At 40.0% G+C, this 22,784-nt stretch overlaps 1 protein-coding gene and 1 long non-coding RNA gene across 3 annotated transcripts; both read left to right on the top strand.

Annotated features, from left to right (window-relative positions):
• Window positions 1-215: 215 nt before the first annotated feature.
• On the top strand, window positions 216-9,285 carry LOC141794696 (uncharacterized). The gene is made up of 3 exons (XR_012598548.1): window positions 216-420; window positions 6,649-6,734; window positions 8,821-9,285. It is a non-coding gene; the product is annotated as an uncharacterized LOC141794696 (long non-coding RNA).
• A 101-nt stretch (window positions 9,286-9,386) lies between these two features.
• Window positions 9,387-22,113, top strand: LOC141795529 (uncharacterized). Of its 2 annotated transcripts, none has more exons than XM_074676447.1 (6): window positions 9,387-9,931; window positions 12,128-12,288; window positions 15,606-15,786; window positions 17,874-17,937; window positions 18,487-18,574; window positions 21,686-22,113. In XM_074676447.1, exons 1-6 carry the CDS (start codon window positions 9,388-9,390, stop codon window positions 21,713-21,715), a joined length of 1,068 nt encoding a protein of 355 aa, XP_074532548.1. In that variant the 5' UTR covers window position 9,387; the 3' UTR covers window positions 21,716-22,113. The 2 variants fall into 2 exon arrangements, with proteins under 2 accessions (XP_074532548.1, XP_074532547.1); XM_074676446.1 differs by having other exon boundaries at window positions 18,487-18,586.
• The last annotated feature ends 671 nt before the right edge of the window (window positions 22,114-22,784 follow it).

The raw sequence follows: 22,784 nt of genomic DNA, 5'->3' as shown, positions 1-22,784 counted from the left end.
TCCAGCAGAGGTATGTGTGTGGGTGATGAATTAACAGAAACTCAAGACTGGCTGAAGTATTTGAAAGAAGTCATAGCTACATTTCTACCAAGGACGCAAACCTGCCTTCTCTTTTATTTGATGAGCATACTCAGCTCTCAGCCTTCAGGTGGCTAACATGGGCTCGCAGGGTTATTTGTATAAAAAATATGACTTGGTTGATGAGCTGTGCTTTGCTCCTTGATCCCTCGTCAGCTGAGAGGAGTTTCCACAGGGGCTTGAGGAAATACCAAGGAGCATTCTTTGTTACTCACGGACTGCAAGGATCTATTTTACTCCGGCGAAGCACAAGAGGGTCTCGACTGTGGGTTTTGTGAAAGAAGTGAATATAAGTAAGGAGTCGGAGTAAATGCCTGGGCCTTTGATACACTGCTTTATCAGGTAAGGGGGATCAACAATACATTGGACAGCAAATATACAGTTTTATTTTGGTCTGTGTAGCAGTAAATTTGTAGTGCTTTACTAGAAAAGATAAATATATATGTGTACTTAAAAGAATCTCAGAGTGCAGACCTCCTTCAAGGCCAACAGTGCAGACCTCTTTGATATGGAAATGTGGAATCACAACCGTTGTAACTGTCTGGCTATATATCCTTGTGGTTGCTGGTAGCTGCAGTATCATCATCTCTAGTCTGTTTTCATTATCTACTTGAAAACTGTGAGACTTCTTACTTAAAGGACTTGTGGACGAAACAAACAGTGGTATAAATAAAATTGGTGTCGAATATTAGAGAGCCTGGAGAAAATAATAACACAACAGCTGGTTATCAACACATACTGTTACTAAGACTTTCTCTTCATAAACTCTTGTGCTCTTAGTTATTGCTACATCTTTCAAAAAATGTGGTCACCTGAGGTTAGAAAAAGTCGAGCAATTAGTTTCTCTGTAAGCCTTCTGCAAAAACAGAAAGAGAAACAGCATTAAAAACACAACCTGAAGGTGATAAAAATAGTCAATATAAGTTTGTGTAAAATGTCAGGACAATAAATGCAGCATTTATGGCTTTAGTCCATGAATACACCACTTGTATTAGATTCACAGGCAGAACCAATAAAATGTTCCCAAGCCAAACAGACTTGTCTGCACCTTTAGATGTTAATAAATCCCCCAGTTTTTTATCTGTACAGCATTCATTGCTGTTACCACAGGCTTAGGTGAGAATGAAAGCTAAGTATGTACAACTTACTGTCTGGTATGTTTTCCTGCTGTGAATTCAAACAGATTAAGTCCCATGTGACCAAATTCCAGTGACCCACAGGCAAGACCATTACAGCACGCTTGACTCAGTCTGACAAATTGCTGTAATATAGAAACCAGCATGTAACAGGTACATGAAATAAACAAAGGGCATGACTTCCTATAGCATGTGCGGTCTATGATCTGTGATATAACACCAAATAATGAGTGTGTGCAGAAGAAAATATACCTTGCATTACGTGTTAAATAAAAAGGAAGCTAGAGCTGTGTATAACTTACACAAGAAACATACACTCACCGGTACACCTTTCTAGTATCAAGTTGGACCCACTTTTGCCTTTGAACTGCCTTTATCCTGAGTGGCATAGATTCAACAAGGAACTGAAAACATTCCTCAGAGAGTTTGGTCCATATTGACATGATAGCATCATGCAGTTGCTGCAGATTTGTTGGCTGCACATCCATAATGAGAATTTCCCATCCACCACATCCTAAAGGTGCTCTATTGGATTGAGATCTGGGGACTGTGGAGGCCATTTGAGAAAAGTGAACTCATTGTCATGCTCAAGAAACCAGTCTGAGATGATTCCAGCTTTATGACACGGTGCGTTAAAAGTAGCCATCAGAAGATGGGTACACTGTGGTCATAAAGGGATGGACATGGTCAGCAACAATACTCAGGAAGGCTGTTGTGTTCTAACGATGCTCAATTGGTACTAAGGGGCCCAAAGTGTGCCATGAAAATATCCCCAACTCCATTACACCACCACCAGCAGCCTGAACCGTTAATACAAGGCAGGATGGATCCATGCTTTCATGTTGTTGACACCAAATTCTGACCCTACCATCCGAATGTCGCAGCAAAAATTGAGACTCATCAGACCAGGCAACGTTTTTCCAATCTTCTATTGTCCAGTTTTGTTGAGCCTGTGTGAATTGTAGCCTCAGTTTCCTGTTCTTAGCTGACAGGAGGGTCACCCGGTGGTCTTCTGCTGCTGTAGCTCATATGCCTCAAGGTTGGACGTGTTGTGCATTCAGAGATGCTCTTCTGCATACATTGCAACCTTGTAACCAGTGGTTATTTGAGTTACTGTTGCTTTGCTATCAGCTCTGGCCATTCTCCTCTGACCTCTGGGATCAACAAGGCATTTTAGCCGAAAGAACTGCCACTCACTATTTTCTGTTTTTTGGACCATTCTCTGTAAACCCGAGAGATGGTTGTTCGTGAAAATCCCAGTAGATCAGCAGCTTCTAAAATACTCAGACCAGCCCATCTGGCACCAACAACCATGCCACATTCAAAGTCACGAAAATCACCTTTCTTCCCCATTCTGATGCTCGGTTTGAACTGCAGCAGATTGTCTTGACCATGTCCACATGCCTAAATGCATTGAGTTGCTGCCATGTGAATGGTTGGTTAGAAATATGCGTTAACGAGCAGTTGGACAGGTGTGCCTGATAAAGTGGCCAGTGAGTGCAAAGCATTAAGTTAAAATACAAGATGATAAGACTCCAGAATGATAAAAATAACCTGAGCTGAACGACACATCTGAATATGAGCATTTAGTCCCAGATCTCACAATGTGAGTCAATCTGGACCCAAAAGAAGGCAGAGGCAGAGAAAGCAGTTTAAAGCGTTTTATTGTGAACAGTGGCTTCGTTTACATGCAGTCAATATTCAGGTTGAGGTCATTATTCCTGTTTCTGAAACATTTGGAACAACCCGTTAATATGTGAGAGTAAACAGGGTTATTCCTTTTTACATGGTACTCCAATTAAAACAGCGGCGCAGGGACAACATCTCAACACATGGAGAACGTCATGATACGATGCACGTCATTTCCGTCTTTGTCTCCCTGTATCCATAGCAACAGAAGCAACAACAAAAACAGCAGAAGCATGGCTGACTTCCTGTACTCAAAAGAGCAAAACTGTTTTTTCCAAACTGCCAACTACAGTAGCAGTGCCTACTATTTTGGCCGTAATTTAGTACGTAGTAGTCAGTATGCAAAAAATTTGCAATTGGGTGTTCGGCATATTCTGTTTTTTCAAAAGGGTCGTTGGTGTTTAGCTGGGTATGGGCATCTGGGTTATTGCTTATATTCTTAATATGAAAGAGTTGCTGACTGCATATAAATGCAGCCAGTAGGGTGAAGGGGAATGAGTCCTGAGTGCAGTTAAGAGGCATACGGAGGTAGGTGAGTGTCCAGGGAGAGAGCGTGGCAGAGACTGGGCTGTGAGGCTGTAGGCCCGTGGAGGCACTGGAGGGAGATAGGAAGAACAACAATTAATCACTGAAAACTTGAAGGAAACTAGAAATTTGCGATACTTGATCACTGTTGAGTCGGTCGTAATACCTGGAAGCTGGAATACTCTGACTGCAGCCTCCACAGAGCTTAAGTACCTGCAGGTCCTTGATGAGGGTAATGAGCAGCAGGTGTGCTGGAGCAAAAGTGGATCAGGGCAAAAGAGAGACTTGCCCAAACTCAGAGGGGGGAGACCGAGAAAACTCCAAACACAAGCACACACGCATCACCTCACCAGAGTTTCCTCAGTGAGCCACATTTCTGTGCTGTCGGGTTTATCTCTCACAAACCCACAGTTCTGCACAGCCTGTCTACAGCCTAACCAACTGTAGGTCCCATGGCCTCCCTCTCTGTTCCTGGCACTGTCAGCGGCACAAAGGTTTACTCAATCACCGGGTTCCATGCATGCAACAATAGCCGTATGGTCACATCAGCCAAGTACAAACCCTGTTTAGTTCTGTATGCTGTCACTCTATCTGTTTCCTTCACAAACACACATATTTATTATTTTTTTCTCTTCACACCTTGCAGGTTTCTCTCTATCTCTCACAGAGAATTATGTTTGTGCATAAAGTTTAGTTCTCCACTGTACAGCCAGGTTTTTTTTTCTTTTTTTCTTCTTTTTTTTGTTATTTGTTGTTGGGTTTTTTTTTTTTTTTTTTTTTTTTTGGAAGGGGCATGTTTGTGTCAACAAATATCATGACAAGACTGGGGACATTACCCATTTTTCATTTAACACTGTTGGAGTTTCTTAGCCTGTCAAAAGCTCTCAGTCCCAAGCTCTTTCTGTCCCTTCATTGGAACACATTTTCAAAGTACCATTGAAAAGACATCAAGACCATCCTTTTTTAGAACTTTGAGAACTTAGCTTGGTAGGTTTTAGCTTGTTACCCAGCAGGAGATGTGTGAGGCTAGGCTAAGAAAGCATTACATATTCTAAGACTGTGTATAAGGGATTAACACCAATTCTACAGTTATTCATCCAGCGTAACGTAGTGCAGTGCTTTGTGTTTAAAAGAGGGACACAAGCTACTATGTTTGGCTGAGGCCTAGCCTAATTGGGACTTGGACTGGAAACCCTCAAGAGGCAAGTGATGAGGTGCCAGTTCACCTTTTTCTGAACCAATACACTGAACCCTCTAACTGCTCTTGGCAACTGACTGTAAGGCAATGCCTTTGACATTTTTTCTTTCATTGACTTTTTTGTATTCACTCCAATGTATGTTAAGAGTATAGTGAAAAAAATAACTTGTAGATTAAAACAAAACAAAACAAAACAAGACTTTTTAAAAACAATTTTTAGCATAAAATGTCTTAAACAGTGGACAACCACAAAGCTCCTCAATAATGATGCAAAAACTTTTTGAACTCTCCTTTTGGTGGAAGCTATACAGGTCCTAAAGCCAAACCCCTCTATGTTGGAGACAGATGGGATCAGGGTGAAATTTTAAATCTAATAATTGAAAACAATTTTGAAGGTGATCCTGTCACAATATAAGTTAGTGGACATAAGGACGATTTATGTTTTTAAGCCAGGTTTATACTTCTATGTCAAAGCCTTCGCTATGGGTCCACATAGTCATTATTTCAACACTGAAACCTTGACAAGTAGCCTGCTCTTCCTTCTAAATGTAACTTTGTGTCAAAACAACATAGACCCAACCAAGTGATGATTGGTTGGCTCAGTGTATTTCCTCCATTGACATTTGCTGAATCACCAAAAGTTGAAAGTTCATGTCATCACCTTCAACGTTCTGTCTCTTGTCTTCCTTGTAATAGTTGCTGTGTGACAAAAGGAAACCTGTAGCACTCAAAGTCTCTTTGGGGCTTCATAGCACTTTTTCAGTTGCAAAAAAACCTAGCAGGACCAGAAGTATCAAAGAGACCACACTGCCCTCATGTGACCTGGAGGAGTATTGCAGAGCCACGAGATAAAGAGAAAGCATGACAGAGGTGCAGATATTGCAACCCTCAGAACTCAACACATGCACAAACACCATTCTTTCTAAATATATCCTCTGTTGTGGCATTGGGAACTGACAAGCTTGTCTTCCCAAATGTCTTCAGTTGGGATCTGATGACTGTGAAGGCCACACACTTGCATATGATTTGCATCATTTCCATACTTAAACAATTCAGTGAGCTTCCCTTTGGAAGCATCTGTAACAACAACCCCCCGCCCCCTGCCACACACGCACACACACACACATTTACCCGGATTTGTCCTTCAAATTGTCCCCCGTCTGTTGTAATGGAGACAAACTTATATGCAGGTAAATTTGCATTTTTCTTTGCAATACTAGATGGATGGATGGATGGATGTCAGAAAACAAGTTTAAAGACCCTCTTAAATCTTTTTCTCCTTTGTTTTTGTGTATGTTATAGAAACCTTATTTTATTCCCTGTTTAAGGCTGATTTTTGCTGCAGAGTCCCTGCTTTCTCTCTCTCAAACATCCTCCTGTTCACCCCACTTTTATAAAGTGCACATTATAACAGTGCTGCCGCTTCTCCAATTACACTCTCCATCTGGGTGAAAAAAAAAAATCAAAGACAAAAACAGGGTGAAACTGAGAATGTATAAATTTCTATTTGGGCTTTGTTGTTGAACCCTGCGTTCTCATCCCATGTGACTCACCTCGAAGTGAAGGACTGAGTAAACATAATTACTTTTCTTGTGTTAAATCCACTACACCATTCACGTAAACACCTTAACAGGCCAACAACATGACTTCAATTTGCAAGGTCTCACTGTGGCATTGTGTAACTCAGAATGAATGCTCTGTGTTCCCGTAGAGTTTATTCAGAGTGATTTGTGCCATCTGTAATGAACTCACTTTTATTGACTATTGGGCTTTACCTGGCTATACTGGGAACTGTGCACTAAGGGTATCATGACTGGAAAAGTTATTATACTATTATAGTGTAAATCAAACGGATGAGTCTCCCTCCTGAGCCATGTGACACCATATGCATTAAGAAATATCTGTTTTTCAAATCAAGGAAGCCTTTGAAATCATTATTCCATTGGGTGTAGCTTGGTTAAAATCCAAAGTTGCAGCTCCTCCACTTCAATAAATTCTGCTCTCTCTGTTTTCTTCCTGCAGATGAAAAAGTAGAGGACAGCTGGTAAATGTCATTGGGTTTCTGCAGTAGGACGTCCCCAAGCCGATCAACACACAATATCAATGAGGTAAATGACTCTGGATGTACTTAATCTAAGGTCTTGTAATCACGTTATGCAAACACTGAGTAGATAAACTGCCTAACTGTGTACCCCTATTTGTAACCTGGAGATGTAAATGCTGTTGCCTCGAACAATAAGATACTTTAAGTATCTATTAATGCTTGTTAAGCTGGACAAAGCAAGCGTAATGTTACACACAGCTTTCTGATCAACCATGTGAGCAATTTATGTTGAATTTTGATCTGGATCAAGGGTGAACACCTAAGAGGTCAAACTCACTCATGGTAATAAGCTGAATTGGGCAACGATACAAATGTTATTCATTTAGCTTTAACGATGCACTTCAACTATGATGTGTAGTTTATATATATATATATATGTATATATATATATATATATACACACATATATATATATATATATATATATATATATATATATATATATATATATATATATATATATATATATATATATATATATATATAACTGTTTCACTTCTGCAGTTATAATGATTAATGATCTTTGGAAACAATAACTGAAACATGTTTTTGTCTGTTAGCATGTCTTTTCCGCCCCACTATTGTGATGCCATTATAATATGTGGTCTCAGGAACTGACACATTTTCTGACCTAGCTTTAAGGGGTCATTTCAGGTTGAAACACATTGGTACAAATAACCAAAAGTAATAGCAGAAAACTACAAGATTATTTGCACTTTTTGCATATTATTGTTTTGAAGATGGTCATAATGCATAGTTTATTAAAAAAAATGATAGCTTGGGTTTATTGGGGAAAAAATGCTTTGAAATCATATTACACTCAGACCATTTTACTAGAGAATCTGGATTGAACACTTTGTCAAACTGTCAAATCAGACATGTCAACAAATTAAACTCAAGTAGGATTTTGGTTAAGACCAATGTCAATAGCCAACCTGTCCATGGGAAAATGTTTGTCACTGATGCTGTTGTCAATTTTGGCATAATTGTTACTTTGTTGCAATGGCAACCTTTCAAGCGTCATTTAAATTTCTAGTGTCAAAAGCTTGGAGACTTGTTTTCTTGTTTCAGCAGACTCAAGGCACATTTGGCAAAATGTAGTGGTGTCGACTTCTTCTAAAAAAGGGAAAAACATCCACACTTGTGATGCCATTTTGGCTCCAACTGAAGTAGTTTTTCTTTAGTGTGTGCTGAGATCTCGTACTACCACCTACTGTGTGAAACTTTAAAGGTTAAGAAAGAAATGCAAGCCACTATCACTGCTTTTTTTTATTGAATCATTCTGTATTATTATTATAGGTAATTTATACGGCCTAAAAATCATGCATTCCTATCTGGCTTTCTTTTTTTTTTTTTGCTTTGGTCCATACTATTTTGTTTGACCCCTTTATACTTGAGCATTCTGATCTTAATGATTAATATTTTGTTGAACCTAATGTCTCATTATTTAAGGAAAACCTTAAAAGCATATGTTTGACAGCTTGTCTAACTCAGCCGTGTCTTCCAGCTACGATTAGCATCTCAGGCTTACATTAACATTCAAGCAACAGATAAAAATCCTCATTAACCAAAAACATTTGTGAAAAAAGTCTCCTGGTATTTCAGTCTGAGAAATAAGAGTCGACTCAAGTGCTGCTTGAGAAAGATTAGTTTGTCCTTCAAATGGAAGAAAAAGAAATATTTTAAGCAGACATCTATCTTGTGTACAGAGGGGGGAGGAAGAACCCAATGATCTACCCGCAGTTAAAAGATTGTTGGATTTCTGAAAACTCAAAAGTCAGTAATAATAGTGTATTGTGTTAGTTTTTAAGGAGGATCAATATGGGTGAAAATTTAGTAATTTGTCACAGATTGTTTCCCATCAAATTACAAATAGTAATGGCACCAACAGCATCTCAAAAGACAAGTCACGCAGAGAAGAGCAGTTAATAAGTTCCCTCAAAGACTTCACAGTGGCTAATATCTTTGTATTTGTAGTCTTTCTTGGTTTAATTTTGAGTTGAGAACCTTGCAGTTTGCAGAGGAGTCAATTGCACACTTTGAGCTCATTTCTGATATGAGGCTTTGTCTTTTTCTTTGTCTTTCCACAGGCCTCGAGTAAGGATATTACTGCTTCAGTGCACAGGAATGTGCTGTCATGGGGCGTGTGGCGGGGGCCAGAGCAGAAGGAGAGAGTGTCTCCTGGAGCAATAACACAATCTGCTTACTCTCAGACTGCAGAAAGAAGGTCTTACAGTGGTGTTTCCAGCCTGTTTAGGACAGCAAGCGTCCCAGATGTGGTTGGAGGGAGTCCAAAGGCAGCTTTTTCTTCTATTACCATCGCAACCCGGAAGGTTTTGCCATCATTCTCCTTCTCACAGGAACCTGTGTACCCATCAGCTCCAACAAAACCTGCGAAGGCTTCCACCGCACCGAAGGTAACTTTTGGAAGAGGAACCTTGTCCCTACCTGTGAGCAGAATGAGAGTCTCCAGCTCCCAGTCGGATATGTGCAGACAGAATCCCAACATCGTAACCCCAAATGACTTCAGACAGGCCTACTCGCCAGCTGATGAGTTGGCATTGAGAGATCGAGCAAAGAGGAAAGTACAACTTGTTCGGCACAGACTGAGCTACACAGACAGCAGCAGAAAGCAGGGCACAATGTATGGCTCTTTAATGGATCTGTCCTCTCAGCTTTCCTTCAGGTCTTGTGTACATCTGGAGGTGCCTCTGAGGTCAGCTAGCTCTGTTGTGTTTTTGGACAAGTCCCTCTGTATTCCCCTCAAGGACCTTAGTGGAAGAAGAGGAAGTCAACCCACTGTGTTCAGGTCAACCTTTTCTGTTCGCCTCTGTGGTTCATCCTGTCGCAGCTCATCTTCAAATAACAAATCAGCCAAAATGAATTTGGGTTATGGGAGACTGAGATCGGGCAGTTACAAACAAAATAAGCATGAGAGTAATTCAAACCACTGTGGAGTCCCTCCACTAAAGCACAGAGGTGACAAGGTCGAAAAAACAGTACCTGCTTGTGGTGTTAACAGAAATGCCTATGGTTCAGACACACAACATCGTCATGGTGCTACTTCAGGATTATTGTCATTCAGAGGGCCAAGCTACTCACACACTACAGCTGGGAGGCAGAAGGGGAATGCTGATGAGGCAGCTTTCCCTGTCCAGAGCAATATCAAGCAAAGGCAGTGCACCTTTAACACCCATAGAGGTATGAATTTCTTTTACTCTCTTTGTTTTAGGAGTGAAAATCTAAAGTGTCCCTGTCAATTTATCCGTATATTCCTTTCTGTGACCTGTAAAGCAACTGTAGGTAAGAATCTGAAGGCAAGGTGAAAGAATTACTAGGGTGGCCCCAAGAGGGCAGAGTTTTATTTGTTTCAATCAACTTCTCACCTTTTCATTTGTACCTTGTGTATTGTAAATACAACCACACCCACTCACAGCAGATCTTTCACTGTACACATTTTTCAAACAAACCCCATCTGGCTCTCACAGACCTCATACATCTGCAGACTTAAACAGAGTCTTTAATTTATTCCTTCTTGAAAAACAACCCATCAGCCACTGCACTGTATATATTAACAGTGTGTTGCAGATATCTAAAGATAGACTGGATTTACATGATTTTAAATAATCTGAGTCTCTCGGTACACAACCTAAGATAACATCAAGGACATTTGAGAGCTGTTTTAGGAAATGTAATTTGGATGATACCGCTGAGGAACCTCTTGTTTAATTGTAAGTGTCATGGCCCTCTTCAGGGTGACACAAGCGATAACAAGATGTGTTGTGGAAAAATATCAGGGGCTGTACACATTCTCCACAGACTGCTTCATGCTTCGTTTTTTAAAGTCTGGCATTTTCAACAAAATGAATTCCTCTTTCACACTTGGTGCTAAACCATTTTAATTACAGCATACCATTGCCAAAGGACCAAGTTTTACACCACTCACGTGATATTCTGAATGAAACTTCTTAAATAATAAAAAATACAATGTCAAGCAAGCTTCGATGGAGATATAATAAGGTATCCAACTAGCTGGTCCAGTAAAGTCAAAGTTAACTATGACAAAGCAGATCCCAGAGAAAAGTAAAAGATAGGCTCCTGCAACTTTGCTAAATTAGCTAGCTACAGCAAGGCTGTTTTCATTTTACTACTTACTACTTTAAATCAAAGTTAATGCAAAGTACCTCATGTGCAGTATCATAGAGGTAGTACCAGACTATAATGCTACAACTACATAAATTCTCACTAATACCTTCATCCAACCGCACAAACCCAACTTTGATAAAAATAAAAAAAAGCCTCAAGCTACTTAATCTGTTAGCGTTACACTTGGCTGCACTGTTTCTATTCAACACTGCAAAAAAGGGTATATTTTAAGCTAGTTAAAGTGTTGGTGCTTGTTATTTGACCCTAAGTAAAAGCTTTATTATAAAAGCTACATGTGACAAAAGCACTAGCCACACCTGCCCAAGAAATTGTCTAGCTAGCTAGCTGTCTCTTTAATAATCTTTCTGCTAGGCTAACAGCAGCTCTGCTACTACCAAATGTTTCAAGTTAATTTTAAGGTAGCAGCATGAGTAAAAGAAATTAGGTACTTTTGGTTTCGCTGTGAGTGATAAGTTGCGATGTGAAGAGAAAGTTACATGTACTGAGCACATTGAGTAGGCCCTGCCAGTGGTGGCTGTAGATTTGACAGACAGAAGGACAGAAAATTGCAAAGTCACTGCCTGAAGTGGCTTCAGAGTCAGACCTGGCTTCTCTCCAGTAACATAGGCTGTATGAAGCGAACAACTGCAACACAACACTTAATTAATTATTCAACCACTCTCTCCTCTCATTACGACATCTTCCACACCATCCAACAGCATTTTTTTCTGCTTTCCTCTTTACGCTATTGTTTTGCTTCACTGGGTGCTGCATTTATACTGATGCATAAAGGGCGAGAAATATCCTGAGGCAGTAACTTGACCGGTGACATTACCTCTTTGGTGTGCGCTGTGTGATGCTTCATCTACATGCTGCATGGTCATGGTCAAAACGGTCAAGGGAGAGCTTTGCTGTTCAAAAGGTAGAGGAATAAGGTTATGGGGAAGAGTTAATAAAGGGTCATGTTTTACATTATTCATAGGCCACGCTCATATTTGTGTCTTTTTCTCTTGTTGGGTAGGGTCAGATCAAGGTTTTTCTGCTTGTCCTGATCATAAAAACGTGTGGATTGCATCAGAGTAATATTAATAATCTGTAAAAACACTTTTCTACCTCAAACTATTGTTCCCTTGCAAAACTATCTTCCTGTTGCCTTCTACTCAACTTTCATTTTCTTGTTCGGAGGTAGTAAAGAATTGACATACCAAATACAATTTCACACTAATGTAATGTCTCTCTGTATCTCTTAAGTGGACTCCAGAACCTGGAGCAAGCAAACACAAAGCAACAAGACAAAGGAGCCACACAAAGGAGACAGCACCCCAGAGCCTCAAAAAGTTTTCATTCTGGAGAACTTGTCGAGACCAAAGGCTGATTCTCTTGCAGAAGCAACCCAAACTCTCAGCCTCAAAGTAAGAACGCAACATTTTTTTGACCTTGATCTTCTTTCTAAATAAAAACTTCAAAGAAACAAACAAGCAAAACGGAAACTTCAAAGCAAACCTTACTTTGACCTCCCAAGAAAGGCATAAAAAAAAAAATCTGCGTTAGCACAACAGCTGCTAACTTGAACCTCTTGTTGCTTTGGCAGCTTCAAAACTCACATTATGGCCTTCAACAACAGAATAGAGTTGTCATGAAGATGGATCAGCTGTTATTATGTGGGATGAGTTGATAACCTTGGGTCATGGCACAACAAGTGATCATACACAAAGAGGAGGTTGTAACCTGTCTTTCCAAGTGAAGCGTATACATGATGAAGGCCACATGATATGACTGAAAGGTCCATTAAATGTCTATTAAGTCCCATTTACTGCTACATCTTCTGACCTGACATGGATGTTATGATCCAGGAATAAAACTTATACAGTTCAACAAGAGGTGACAATTTTTTTTATGACAGATTGTCCCTCTGTCTTGTAAAAATGTTAAAACTTCTCATAACTTTTGCAACGTAACACATAGCATTATATTATTACTTACAGTATATGAAAACCATATCCAAAAGACATAAAGACACATGGGTGATGGTCACGTAGAGTATGTTTCAGGCCTATATTTTATTATTGTTTATTATTTAGACAATACATATTTTCTGAAGAAAAATTATTAATATTGCTGTTCTTCTTTACACTCTGACACAGTTGGCAGTATATGCAATCTGCCATTACATACAGAGGAGAACAACAAAAACAAGCACAGCTGCAAGAAGAGTCAAAATGCATCACCAGTGTGTTTTTACACTTACAAGAGGATGAAACGGGTTTTCATGGTAGAAAACCAGGATTTTCTTGTGCGATGCTGACGTTTTGGGGAGGGCCTGTGGCTTACAGCCCAAATACACCAGATGCGCCTGTGGTCTGGCTCTGCTCCATCACAGCACCAGATCAAATAGGTTTCAATTGAAGTCAATGCATCAACTTCAACTGGATCCACTTGCAGTCTGTCTGCATCTCAGCTCCAACAGGTCACAGCTAATATGTTACAATCCTATTTTTCAGGATGCCAGAGCTGTGACTTGTCAACTCACCATAGAACAGATCAAGTGGGACAGAAAGACATGCACAGAAACTACCAACAAACAGCCAAGGAACTCTAGAATAAAACAAACTGTGTCAAAACCAGATCATTTAGCTCAACTATAACAGCAATCTGACAGAGCACAGTCAGGCCAGGCCAGGGATCAACAGGTTGGAGGTTGTATAGTCCATTATGAACAAGTAGAGGCTTATCAGTAGATTAGGGAAGTGCGGGAACTCCTTGGTCTCACAACTCCAGCTGTCTTAGAGTCCTGCAACATGCTGGACTGAACACACAGTCAGTGTGAGTTGGCGTACAGAGTCAACACGCAATGGATTGGAGCTGGACCGAAAACATATCTGGTATATTTAGGCTATTGGTGGTTGAGTTGGTTGTCTTTCAATCTGAAGGTTGAGGGTTCAATCCCAGGTTCTTTTATCCATTTGACAAATTGTCCCTAGACAAGATACTTAACCCCGAACTGTACTGGGTGCTGTGCAGTGGGCATGTGATTGGGATTGGTTGATGATGATGGCCTTTTCACATGGCAGCATCCGTGTGTAAATGTGACATGTAATGTAAGAGCTGTTTCAGTGGTCAGAAGACTGGAGAAAGCTTTATCAACATAGCTCATTAACCTTTACCCTATATGACGTGGCTTCTATGTTCATTCATTGTGACGGGCAACAGTTTCAGTGACAAATTTTATCATTAACATCCAGACTTTTGCTATAGCAACACATATGACAGTTTTAAAACAGATTTGCCTCTTTCAGCAATCAGGGGGGCATGACCTAATTCCAGCCTTCATAACTATCATTTTTTAAAGTTATTCTCAAGCTTGTGTTGTAAAAATGATCATTTAACTGCTCCCGACTTCGTCAGAGACACCCTGATCTGGAGGTGTCCCTATTGAGACCACCTCTGATGGAATACCAGCAATGACCAATTAAAGAAGCAAGGAGGGAAGCATCGTAGGGCGGATGTTAAAGCTCAGAAGCACAGCAGCAAATCTGAAGAAGACTTTATCCAGAGCTAGAAGTAAAGTCCAAAAATGAAGACAAGCTTGTGGTGTTGTTTACACATAGTTTTCTTCTTTTTTTGTTGCCAAATGACAGAAAACATGCCAGGACAACATTGATCTTCCTTTGTGTTTAACTTCTGAAGTCACAATAATTGCACAAACAAAGAGATTTCATGGACCTGACGCTCCAAATGTTCAATGTGTGGTGAAGAGGTCTTGTAGAATCATTTTGTGTGTGGCCCAAACTGTCAGAAATTTCCTGATGTGTGTGGCCTCCCCGAGATTTTGATATCAATCAATATATAAAAGTTGTTGAGTGTGTGCCTGGCTTTCAGTTAACTGCTCACTAACTTGGTGAAGATTTTAACATTCAACATGAAATGATGCTTTCTTAGTCTTGACAGGACTTTTTCCTCTGCTTTGGATTAACTAAAGGGAAAAATCAAGGGATAAGTAGAGTGATTGATGAATGAAACACAAAAAACATTTATATGAGTCTAGAGTTTTACACAATCCCAGCACTCAAGCTTTATCACCAAATGAAAACCTGAGTGTACGTATCGTATGGGAGCTTTAAAACCAAAGGAATGAAAGACTATTTCAATTAACATTTCCCACATACACACTGAGGAAGTCTTGATGTGTTTACTCTTGGAATAAACATTATCACAACAGCAGCAGGATCTCTGGGGGAGAGATTTTTACACTCAGAGAGACTTTTGCTTTCGTTGGTGTTTGTCGCAGTCGCTGCCAAGTAGAGGAGAAATCTTAATAATTACACAATTTACTTTTTTTATTCATTCCGCCTTCCTCTTTTTATTTGATCCAGTTTTTCTTTCAACCGAGTTAAAGTAACATCTCAGCGTCGTGAGGTGGTAAAGATCTGTGGAGGTTTGTGAGGCTTTTCTAAAAGATTCAGATTCCCCCTGTGAGAAAAGCTCTCTTACCTTTATCCCCACTAAAGCTGAGCATAATATTACCGTGTTGCCTGCACCTCCTAGCTATTACAAGGCTGTGAAGAGGATTCTCCAAGGTTAAGGAATAGATTAAGGATATTTTCAGAATAGATTTCAGCCCAGTAAAGATTTTTCCTCTCTTTCAGCTGGATTAGTGTCTATGAGTTGTACTCTTCTGGTCCTGCCAACATGAAGCTTACTGTATCCACCTTTCTCTCTCCCTCCCCAGGAGGCTTTGGAGCTCTTCAGGCCAGACTTCATCAGCCGATCCCAAGGTCGGGTGAGGAGGTTGGAGCAGAGGACTATGAGGAGGAGAGCGCTGCAGGAGTCCAGTCCAGACCTGGTGCAGGACCTGAGGGAGGAGGGATGCAGACAAAGGAAGAAGTGCACCACACCGGATCCACTTAGTGGTAAGAGCAGAGGAGTAACCTGGCTGAGCAGAAATAACCTCTTGAATAAATCAGACCTCATGTCTCCTGGTCACTCGACAGCCAATCAGAAGGCTTCACATCTGCTATAGGACATGACCAGAGCAACATACTTACAGTTTTAAGTCATGGAATGGAGGATGCTCAGTCTTGTGGAAGTGGGTCTATGGTATTCACTCTAGTGATGACAACAAAAAGCCAGTCTAGCACTTTGAGAGAGTATCCTGGGATTTAAAAAAAAAAAAAAAAAAAAAAAGCAGATCCTGGTCTTCAAAATCGATCTTTTACTATCTATAATCCGTTGTTGCATCACTTCAGAAAATCCTTGCACTGTTGGGATTAACACTCCTTCAGTGGATATATGAGTTTCTTAAGAGAAACAGCATTTTAGCCCATATGTCTGCTGGGGACAGGAAAACAAGGCACTTGGGGTCAAGTCACTATGAATCATGTTGGCTTTAAAGGAACAGTGCTCTGTTTTTCAAATTATGCCTGTTAACCTCAATAACCTCAGCTGGTCTGTGGGAAAAGGAGAGGATTTTGCATATAATCCTCCTTTATAGTGTAGTGGCATTTATCCAACTTTGCTCTCTGGTGGCCGTTATCTGGTATTGCAGATCACTGAAAACATTTTTCACCACAGTCCTGCATGCTAGGAGGGTACACTCAAGCTGAGAGCAGAATTTAATGATCTCTGAGAGGTTTTCTATTTGCCACAAATGTTTTTTTTTTATTCAGCATAAAGTAAAACTGTGCTGCAGGCAGGAGCTAAACAAGGGCAGACTATAATAAACAAGCATTTGTCACAGAGGAGAGAGAAACCTTTGTATTATACACATTAATGAAAAAAGTGATAAAATTAATGAAATCTAACAGCGCAGAGAGACTACTTTAAAAAGAACTGGAACTAGTAAGGAGCATAAAAGTCATCAGGAAAAACCACTTCTTTTACTAAAAAAGAAACACAGTTTTAAACTAGTGTTGGTCACCAGCGAGGTGTAAAAGCAACCTGTGATGTTCTAGATAGCTTTTTTGCAGAAAAGCATTACAACAAAAAAAAAAAACACTCACCTATCAAACTTTGTGTATTTTAAAGTTGTTGCTATGACATTTGGTATTCATAAAAGTGTAGATTGTGATTTATTTTCTGTATTTTCAGAGCAAACAGTCTGGCACAGTTTTTATGTTTTTCTTTTATACTAGGCCTGCCAGACAAGTGAATTCTGTCAAAATGGAAAACTTTTCCCCAAGCTGCTTGCTGATGCTCTTGTTGGTTCAAACTTGTCATAAAGAGGCATCAATGTTTTTTCAGTCTGTTTCTCAATTAGTGAAAAAACACTCTCAGGAGCTTTAAACATGTAACATAAACATTCCAGTGGATCAACCTTCACCCCACTTCTCCCTACTTCTTTCATGTGACCCTTCCAATGCTTAACTGTCCATTATACTCGGCTGGTTGTCAGTCCCAGAAGACTGAAACTTTAACAGCCGATAAATATCCATCCCCCAAAAAAGTTGCAAATGAAGAATCGTTGTGCTTTCAATTTTGAATGTGAGAAATACCCAGATGTTTATTAGGTAGGAAGCTCATTGAGATATGTCACTTTCAGAAATTAAAAGGCTCCAACTTAGTTTTGGAAGGTCATGAAGGAGTCATGGTATTATCTGCTGGAACCTTGAACAGCTCTCACTGATCTCTGACTGAAGTCTGAAGTCTAATTATGAACAGAGCTTCGTGGTGCTGTTGACCTGAGAGGCACTTCAGTCCAGCCTGTGACAGACAGAGCAGTCAGACTTAACAGGAATGGATAAGGCTTTGTATGGTTTGTGTTTGGATTTTTTATTTGTCCCTCTGCGGGTGTTTGTGTGAATGCTCAAATGTGTATGTGTCTGGGAAAGAGAGATCACACACATCCCTCAGTGTTCATTAACATATTCTGTGTTAATTTACATATTAATACTGATTTGTTATTCTTGTGTGTGTGTGTGTGTGTGTGTGTGTGTGTGTGTGTGTGTGTGTGTGTGTGTGTGTGTGTGTGTGTGTGTGTGTGTGTGCATGCATGTCCCAGATAACCTTTTCAAGCCTAGAGAGAGGTCTATATCAGGCAAAGAGATGCAACTGAGGTCCAGACGGTGAGTTCTCCAGACGATGTCACGTTGTCTCTCCTCCCTCTTTGTTTTTTTTCTCTTTATTTCTGATTCAGCACAATTCATCAAGCTTGTTTGTCATGTCTGCCAAATGCCCAGGCTTCTGCACAAACACAATACACATCCACACGCCCACATACAGTATGGATACAATAGATTTTTTGATGGCCAAATGTCTCGACAGAAGATATGAGGTAGTCTTTGCTCGCCTTATCTCTTTCCCCTCTTTTTTTTCTCCCTTTATCTGAAAAGGCACACCTGATCAGATGATGGCTGCCCATTGTAATGTTTTTCTCAAACAGGACACTATCTGACTCAAAGGATCTCTTAACAAATTGGCTGTAGTTGTGGGAGTGAAAAAGGAGTCTGTGTGCGACCTGTTTATCAGTGTATCCAGGTTTTTGCCGGCTGTGGCCTCGCTAGCTAAAACCTCATCTCTTGTATGCCAATCCGCTGGCACAGCTCAGCCACCCTGACACTTCTGATACCAGATTCCCAAGCCACGGTATGAATTTGCCTTTCTTGTGTCTGTAGGATTTACAACAAGCTGCCAGAGGTGACAAAGAAAAAGGAGGAGGCGAAAAAGAGAGCTGTATCAGAGACCAACAGACTGCGGGCAGAGGTCTTTAAAAAGGTACAGTTGGGGACTTTTATTACTTATTCAGCTGGACAGAGAACACAACCACTTGCTAAGAATGGGGCAAAACATCACTGGACATAAAAGTCACTTTATAGCACTACACTTTACCTGTGCTATGAAGGCAGCTCATGCTGTTACACTCTGCAGTTGGTGGTTTTTAGAAAGTGGCGTAGCTCTTAGATATTGTGGTTTTGTTGTTTTCTGCTCAGAAGGTGGTCAGTCGTTAGGTAAAACTTTTTTAGCACTGAAATACCTTATTACCAATTTTTAAGGCTGTTTTCCTTCAGGAAAAAAATGTGGTTGTGTTATATAAACTCATTATTTGTAAATGGGTTTTTTTAAAAATATTTTTTGAAAAACACATTTTAAAGAGGAAATACTATACTTATTTAAAACACACCCCTGTGGTCTAAATGAAATGCTTAGGCCACACTTTGCTTAGAATATAATGCAGACAAAGCACCAGAGAAGGTTTTGATCAAACCAACCCTAAACACAACCGTCCACTTTGATATATGTTTCTTTAAATGAGCTCCTTTTCACCCTGCCCCACTCCACACTCCTGTGTTTTAAGCCCCAACTTAAGGCAGCCCTAGAGGTTAAGAAAAGTCCAGTGAAACACATATAAAACTTTTATGACATAGAGAAAATTGAGTATTTTAAAACATGCAAATCACTAAATTATGAGCAAATGGACTTTGAAGTGACTTACAGCAGGTGAAGCTTGATAACTAATCATTAGATTCACCTGGAAAGGAAAGGCAACACAGAACAAGTATACATTAGTAAAGTCGTAATATGTGCAAAAAACAATGTCAGACTTGTCAAAAAATTAGCCCAGAAGGTGTGTGATACCAGAACATATCAGGTATGTGACAATGACTCTCACTGACTGTCAGATTGTGATTGGGAGACCACAAACAAAAGAGATAGCTGCTCAGTTTCATGTGTTGTGGACTACTGGATGTTCTTGATACTCAGGTATACGTGCAAAGATACTAAAAAAAATTTTTTTTAAATCAGTGTTTCACAATATCTCCTCTAGTGTGAAGGAATGTATTTTTGTACAATATCAAACCATTAACAAACCAATCTAAAGGGGAAACGCCATAAAATACGAATGCAAACATAGAATATGTTGAATTACATTTGTGGAGACTTAAACTAAAATATAAAGATATATAAACTCGACCAATTACAAATGATATCATATTATAATACTGTAACAGAAATGTTGAACAAAGTCTGTTTTTTTCAAAGGTTTAGAGTATTTTCCCCCATTTTTATGAGTAAATACATTTTTAGTTTTTTGAATAATGTGTATTTAGTTCTTAGTGTAACCCAAATGTAAAATTCTAGATATGTGCTGTAAAAGTAAACTTCACGGGCATAAAATAAAACATGGTTTCATCCAGTAGAGGTCAGTGTTTCTCTACTAAAACAAAATCTCCTGTCATTCATGAGGTTAGACTTCCAACAAAAAAGTGTGTGGTCAGTGTTATAGTCCGTCCACTCTTATAATCTTTTACTCTTCTGTGATGTGTATTCTTTAATTTCAGAGGAGGAAACTCTGATCCTCTCTACTTTACAACTTAGCCAAGTTCTCTTTTGATTTCACTGTGTCAGTTCTGCCTCCAGCACTGAGTAAAAAACCAAAGCTCACATTAATAAATGAGTCAAATATCACTTGTTTAACTCCCTGCTGACATTCCTATCAGCTGATTCACCGGGAAGCATCCACATCACCTAACAGTGAGCAGTAGGTGGAAAATGAATGATATATTCAGGACATGCTATGTCGCACAGATCAATCCAGCTTTACTTGTAGCGTGCCCTCGGTCACACTCCTCCTATAATAACCTCACCATGACAATGACTCTGCTGTCAGCCAGATGAGATGAGAAAGTATGAGGAGATGTTTTCAGTGTTTTACAAATGATGAGACAATCACTGCAGGGACAGAAAACATCTGCAGGTATAAGATATTTTCATTTTTTATTTTAAATAAGACGAAGAATGATGATAAGGTCTTGGATTTTTTAGGTTGAGGTTGTGCTTTCAGCCCAGGGGCATGCCAAATTTTTAAACAGAGGTGGCCTAGAAAGGGCCCCGACTCATGCAGGGGTGACACAAAGTACACAATGACATGCTCTGACAGACCAGTGAGAAACTTTCTCACAAAAAGTATCTTCTTTAACCACCAATATAAGTTTACCATAGATATGATCCTATCTTTTCAGGCTCCAAAAGTAGCTGTAACAATTACAGAGAAAAGCATGGTATATGGAAATACAATGAAAGTTAGCACTTTGTTTTAAGATGTTTAATATTTCACTGATGACAAGCCACCCCTATGACTTGAGAGATAGCAAATCATAGGAAAGGATTATGGGGCAGCACTACGACTTGATGGTGAATCAATGCCACCCCGAGGCCACACTCTAGACACACCCCTGCTCAGACCTCTGACCTTTTCCCTCTTAAGGCAGCAGTGAGTCTACAGTAATCCATGCTGTGTGGTTTACTGACAGCGAGTGCAGAGCTTATGATGTCCAATTGCTTTTTAAGAGAACATTTTCTTTCCTGGAGAAATTGAGTAGGCGGGACTGGTGACCTTACCACCCCTAAAATGAAGCTATTAGCCAGGCTCAACCACAGTGAGATTGGAGAAAAAGAGCAGTCTTCCATATGAAACAATGAGTGTGTGCTTTAGAAACATAAATTTTCCAATACACACACACACATGGCCCAGAGAGGAGTCACAGTGGGTTCTGATTTTGTATGGCTAAGGGGTGGTTGGTTTTTGAACATTGGCTGAAATTAGATTCCAGCTGTTGGGTGCTACTGTAAGAGGAGGGTGATTGCATAGCAGGGTGTCCGCTCAGATAGCTAAGTTAGAATTATTCCCCCCACCTGGGCTTGGACACCTCAGGCTGATGGAAGTGGAAGCCAATTTGGCAGCGGGAGTTGCTCCTGTGTGATGCAGAGCTCCTCTTAAGAGATTGAAGAAGGGGAAGTGTGAGAGCAAAAGAAGTTTGATCTGTTTGCTCGTGAAGAAAGATAACAGCAGGATTGTTGTTGTTTTTTTCACAGAGACTACTGGACCAGATCCTGCAGAGATAAACGAGACACTGACAGCTCTACATGCATATAAATGTGACTTTGAAACTGATTTAGCTATTGTGCAACTGATTTTTTGTTGTTGTTTAAGCATGTTAAATGTGTTCTCGAAAAACAGATTTAAACTGGCGACACAAGAGTTCTAAGGAGGTTGGATGATAAGTTTAGAGTATTTTTTAACCTCAATGTATCTGTACAGTTTGATTTGACAATGATATGTCTGTGATAAAGGTATTCATAAGATTAAATTGCACATAATATTCATTGTATATGCTTTTAACTTAATGTGTGCAGACACTGACAAAGCCCAACCTTTTCACCTACCACAACATTCATAATTTAAGGACACTGAAGAGTCTGGCAGTTGAAATATTAAAGCAATGAGTCAAGCATCTGTCTTTCTTGCCCGCAACTAAACCCAGTGATTAAATGCATCACAGATTAATCATATCAGTCTCTTATTTCCCTAATGATTTGATTCCTTTTCTATACATCATTTTCCACTGATGTATCTCAAGATGAAATTAAAGCATTCTGAGGACATTCTGTGCAGAAGTGGTATCGTTTTCCAGGAAATTGAGTTCTGGTGCTTTGAGCAGAGCACCTTGACTCTGACATTGGTACAGTACTGAGTGTGTTTTCAAAGTGAACGAAGGGGAGAGCTACGTTTCGTCATTGACTTCTCATCTGCCTCGAGGCTTCTAGAGCCTCCCATCCGGAACAGTGGAATTCCTAGCTAATCGAACTCAGGAGACACGCAGCGGCTTGTGAAAGGGAGTCTTTGTCGCCACGCTCCAAACCAGAGATGACATTGTAATAAGAGAGGAGACTTCTGTGTGCAGCCTGAGACTGCAGTCTACATTTAGCCTGTAAAGGTGACTGACATCTCAGTGGCATTTAAACAGAGCCTGCTGGGATAAGGAGAGAGCAGGGGAAGGACATGCGCTGCAGGTCTCTGACAAACAAACCAGATAAATACACACTGCTTTAGCTAATCTCCAGTTGGTTGATCTGGAGTAAATACTGACAATGCTTTAAACCCCAAACTAAATGCGAACTTGAAGTTAAACTG

The sequence above is a fragment of the Halichoeres trimaculatus genome, unplaced genomic scaffold, assembly GCF_033239565.1.
Source record: "Halichoeres trimaculatus isolate MK-OKI-2021-1 unplaced genomic scaffold, fHalTri1.1 fHalTri1_scaffold_8, whole genome shotgun sequence".
Lineage (NCBI taxonomy): Eukaryota > Metazoa > Chordata > Actinopteri > Labriformes > Labridae > Halichoeres > Halichoeres trimaculatus.
The sequence above is the reverse complement of the archived record's forward strand: the minus strand, read 5'-3'. Positions and strand labels throughout refer to the sequence as shown.

What these genes read in the sequence shown, in the direction of transcription:
- LOC141795529 (XM_074676446.1), top strand. Translation starts at nt 9,388, where the DNA reads ATGGATCTGTCCTCTCAGCTTTCCTTCAGGTCTTGTGTACATCTGGAG. An exon ending in CACCTTTAACACCCATAGAG is followed by an intron (nt 9,932 to 12,127) that starts GTATGAATTTCT and finishes GTATCTCTTAAG; the next exon opens with TGGACTCCAGAACCTGGAGC. An exon ending in CACACCGGATCCACTTAGTG is followed by an intron (nt 15,787 to 17,873) that starts GTAAGAGCAGAG and finishes TGCATGTCCCAG; the next exon opens with ATAACCTTTTCAAGCCTAGA.